This window comes from Brassica napus, chromosome C7 (assembly GCF_020379485.1).
Source record: "Brassica napus cultivar Da-Ae chromosome C7, Da-Ae, whole genome shotgun sequence".
NCBI classification, from domain to species: Eukaryota; Viridiplantae; Streptophyta; class Magnoliopsida; order Brassicales; family Brassicaceae; genus Brassica; species Brassica napus.
In genome coordinates, this window is record NC_063450.1 from 1,058,969 (window position 1) to 1,063,430 (window position 4,462).

At 37.1% G+C, this 4,462-nt stretch overlaps 1 protein-coding gene across 1 annotated transcript; it reads right to left on the bottom strand.

The window, feature by feature from the left end:
* Positions 1–1,031: 1,031 nt before the first annotated feature.
* On the bottom strand, positions 1,032–2,099 carry LOC106355131. The gene has a single exon (XM_048762650.1). The coding sequence runs from the start codon at positions 2,097–2,099 to the stop codon at positions 1,032–1,034; it is 1,068 nt and encodes a 355-aa protein (XP_048618607.1).
* Positions 2,100–4,462: the final 2,363 nt, after the last annotated feature.

A 4,462-nucleotide genomic window follows, 5' to 3' on the forward strand; every position in this document is an offset into this window, starting at 1 on the left:
TTTGTTTCCAAAAATTTTCTTCTTCTTTATAAGCATAAACAAGCGTTTTCGTTAAGGAGTTTAACCTGAACGTTGATGGGTTTAATGATGATTGCTCATATTCAAGATCCTCTTTAAGCTTAGAGATCTTTAATGAGGAGTTAGACTGATTATCTTTTTTCCATTTGCTTAGCGCCTTCCGACATGATCTGATACGAGGCGCCACACAAAGGTTTGTATTTAAGGAAGAAGAGTTCCATGCTTGGTTTATGGTTTCAAAAACAAGAGGTTTCCGGAACATCCTTTTATCAAACTTAAAAGATCCTCTGTAAGTTTCTTGGGAGGAGATAAGTTTAATCAAAATAGGTCGATGATCAGAACCTCTTTTGGCGAGGAAAGCTTGATTTGAGGCTGGGAATTGATCAAACCATCTTTGATTTCCAAAAGATCGGTCCAGTTTACTTTGAATCCATAAGTTACTCCTCCTACCTCCCCATGTAAAACTATTTCCAGTACTTGGAAGCTCTATCATGCCACAAATTTCAATCATGTTTGAGAAGTCTTGAAAGGTGTAGTCACTTCTTCTAGGGCCGCCAATTTTCTCCGAGTTGTTTAAAATTTCGTTAAAATCTCCGAACATGCACCAACTACTTCTTCTGTTTAAACTGAATCGACTCAAATGTTCCCATACTATATGACGCAGACTGATAGTTGGGTTGCCATAAACACAAGAGACATAGAAAACCTTATCTTCATATAAGATTTTAATATCCAATACATTCTTGTCTGCATACAAAATGTTAACTACCACATTGTCTTTCCAAAAAAGAGCTAGACCCCCCCCCCCCCCCCCCACATATTTACCGGGTCGACAGTGAAGGCATGATCATATCCAAGCCAACATTGCATATCTACTAGCTTATTCCTAGGATTCATTGTTTCCATTAGAAATAACACCTCCGGAAAATACGTCTGCCGTAGCTCCGAGAGGCGTTGAACTGTCAGACCTTGAGGATCACCCAAACCCCGACAGTTCCAACTAATGAAACTCATTACGCTTTGGACGGTCCCTCATGCGAGACCATCGTTGATACATTGCACTGCACAGCCTTGGATGTATCAGCCAAATCAACTTCAGTTTTCTTTTTCAGAGAGGCTTTTTCCATCGAGCTCTGTCCTTTCTTCTTTGATGATCTGAGAGACTCATCTAGTTCATCTTCTGCTTTGCGCTTCTTGTTGGGGCTCTCCTCATTCTGAATCGGAGTAGAGAGCTTAACTCCACCTTTTTGTACTTTCTTCTGAGAGTTGGGGAGCTTTTTGTATCTTCCAGGCTTTCTCTTTGGTTTCTCCTTAGGCAGAGGTGCGCTTGAGAAACCATCAAAAGGAATGATTGATGTTTGACTCGACGAAGCTTGACCAAGCGGGAGAGAGAGTCTTCCAAATACATTTGCCAAAGGATTAGACAAGTGTTGGCCTGCTGAGATCGCCGACGCCATAAGCTTTGGAGGCTTGGGGTTGAGATTAGTGTTCTGGAAGTCAACGATACTTCTATCAAAGTTGAAAACAACTCCTTTTCCTTTGTTAAGATCTGTGGTAAAGATCGGTGGGGGAGTGAGCTGGAGCATCGACTTTTGGATCACAGGATTCTGCTCTGCTTCTTTCACCGATAAAATCACTCTCTGTTCTCTATTATATCTATCTTCATTACTTGAAGCAAGAAGATAGTTACGCATTTCTTGGAGAACTTCTGGAGCTATGCGAGGACGACCCGATATGGGATTGATGCCCACTTGATCTTCTTGTAGAACTTCAAACAGGGGATCATCCTCAGATAAGACTGTCTGGTTCCTTGTATCAAGAGAAGGTCGTTGATTTGAAACCGGAGCCGCTTGCATGTTAAGAGAGTTGACCAGAAAAGGACATCTATCCTTTGCATGTGTGAGTCTTTGACAGTGAGTACACCTCTTCTGCACTTTTTCATAGAAAAAGTAGATAGTTGTTTGATCTCCTCCAGGCAAGTTTAAGACCCTTGATCGCTTGAGGGGTTTGTTTACTTCAATCCGAACCTTGACTCGAACATAGTCTTGTCTTTGATATTTTTCTGGATCGAAAGCTACCATTTCCACATGACCGATCAAACCACCAAGCTCTTCGATAGCAGGTTTTGTATAATGGTTGACCAGAATATTCCTTATTCTGACCCAGATTGAAACGTATTGTAGATATCCCGGTGGAGGCCTTTATGCCCATCTTTCAATGGCTAGACCCCAGTCACAATAAGTTTGCATGCCTTTGTCAAGGACATCTTGAAGATCATACGCATGCAAGAAGATGAACTGGAATCTTTCTCTGGTGAGAGCTATTCCTCTAACACGATTGACGATCTGCCACTTTCTCGGCATGTCAAGGATAAGATTCGCCATGTTCTGATGTTCCGGGTTGAGAAGACGCCTAATTAGACTACTTGCATTCCGTTCTGAAGCATAATATTGAGGAAGATCAGGTAGGTTGTAAGGAGCTTCATCATCATCTTTTAGGGAAAGAGCTAACAGAGCATTATCCATTTCAGAGAACATGGTGAGATAAAAAAATAGAGAACAAGGAATATGAGAGATCAGATTTGTTAGAAGAACTGAGACAAAGCGTGGAGATTTTGATCTTTCTTGTTGGAGAAACCAAGAAAGATGGTACAAAGCTCTAGAGAGGGAATATCTCTAGAGAGAGAAATATCTAGGAACAAGACCAAACAATAATCACTATGTAGTCTAGAAGACCAGATATAATATCATTAGAAATTTAGCATTATGTTTCAAATGACGAGACTTTTGGCCTGAACTTTTTTTTTCTCATTTAAATTTAACATGAAATTTCAAAGTAATACTTGATAAAATATCAAATATTTTTGAAGTGTATGTTTACAATTTTGATAATTTATGACACGCAAACATCTAAAAAGACCTATTGAAAATCTACCCATAATGAGTCTGTAGCAAAAATGAAAAGCTTATAACTTATGACACACAAACATCTAAAAAGACCAATTGAAAATCTACAAACTTGTCATTTCTCTGCTTATCTATTGTAAAGTTATTTTTCAATATTGCATCGTAGTTCTACTCACTCAATCTGAATGTATTGGATCTACTGTGATTGTACCACATTGTAATATCATCATACATAAATACTTGAATTAATGAAAGCTAAAGAAAAAGCAAGATTGTCTTACAGTTACAGCAATGGCATATTCACATTTGTGATAAATCGTTGAGGTTTCCAATAGAGACCTGACTTAATGACTGAATATTGTCCCGGCCGCCACAGTGAGTCCATGTCGGGTCCTCTGTTTTCTTGCTTCCCTACATGTATTATCTAGTTTGTACGCATTAATTTTTTTATGTGTACTTGTGATAATACCATATCTATACCATCACTAAACACATATTCAATATCAATGGAAAATGCATACATTCGTTTGTTAGAGATATAATGCCAGTAAAGAAAAAGGAGATATGATTCATATGAACTTGATGTTTAGATGATTAATTTGAATTCTTATTTTTTGTTTGAGATCGAATCAAATAACTATATTTGAGGGCGCGCGGTCTTTGAGCGGGCTTGAGTATGCTGATACAAGGGAAAGCAACTTGCTCAGGCGGACATTTGAACCAGTTTCTTGCTAGCATTGTGTGCCTCATGTTTTTTTCGAGTTTTTCCATTGTTTGTTTGTCTCGGTTCAACCTATCATCTGACTCGTCAAGAATTTTATAGTTACTTTTTGTCATGTTCGCTCCAAAACAGAACGGTTTCAGGTTCGATTGCTTTTGATTCCATATTTTTTACCTTTTTCTGTGGGATCAAGTATAGAGTTTCGTAATTTGTTAACACATTTTGTAAGCCTCAACAGTTCATTTTTGAAATGATATTTACGCATAAGCAAAATAATAACTATACTTCAGTCTCATCAGGCAAATTCAGTTGAACAGAGTTTGCATAACAAGAGAAGTGGAAGGCTTTTGACCAATCTACATTTCTAACTTCTAAAACTCGCCTCACTTATTTTCCCTGCTTTAATAATTGATACTTCTTCACTTTCATAATCAAATTCTTTTAGGCTAAAATATAATATATTCAAAATTATATATAAAATAATATTAGTCTATATATATATTAAATAAATTTAGTTATGGAAAACTATAATGGGTTAAACAATACTGAATAAAATAAAAGTGACATATAAATATGAAAACAATTTATATATTGTAAGTAAAAATGCTTAAAATTATCTTCAAATGAATTTTTGGAAATAAAGGATTGTTTTTTTTAAAAAGAAAAGATTGTCATCTTTTGTACGGATGATAACGAAGGAGGCCTGATTATTTGGCTCCGTCATGTGATTATCTACGATGATGATGATCTCAGACATTTTGTTTGTACTTTCTTTTGACTGGATTAGAAACCGGCACAAGTGTTTCATAACCAGTTC

Excerpts from the sequence above, each read along its gene's own strand:
- LOC106355131 (XM_048762650.1), bottom strand. The coding sequence starts at position 2,099 with ATGGTAGCTTTCGATCCAGAAAAATATCAAAGACAAGACTATGTTCGA.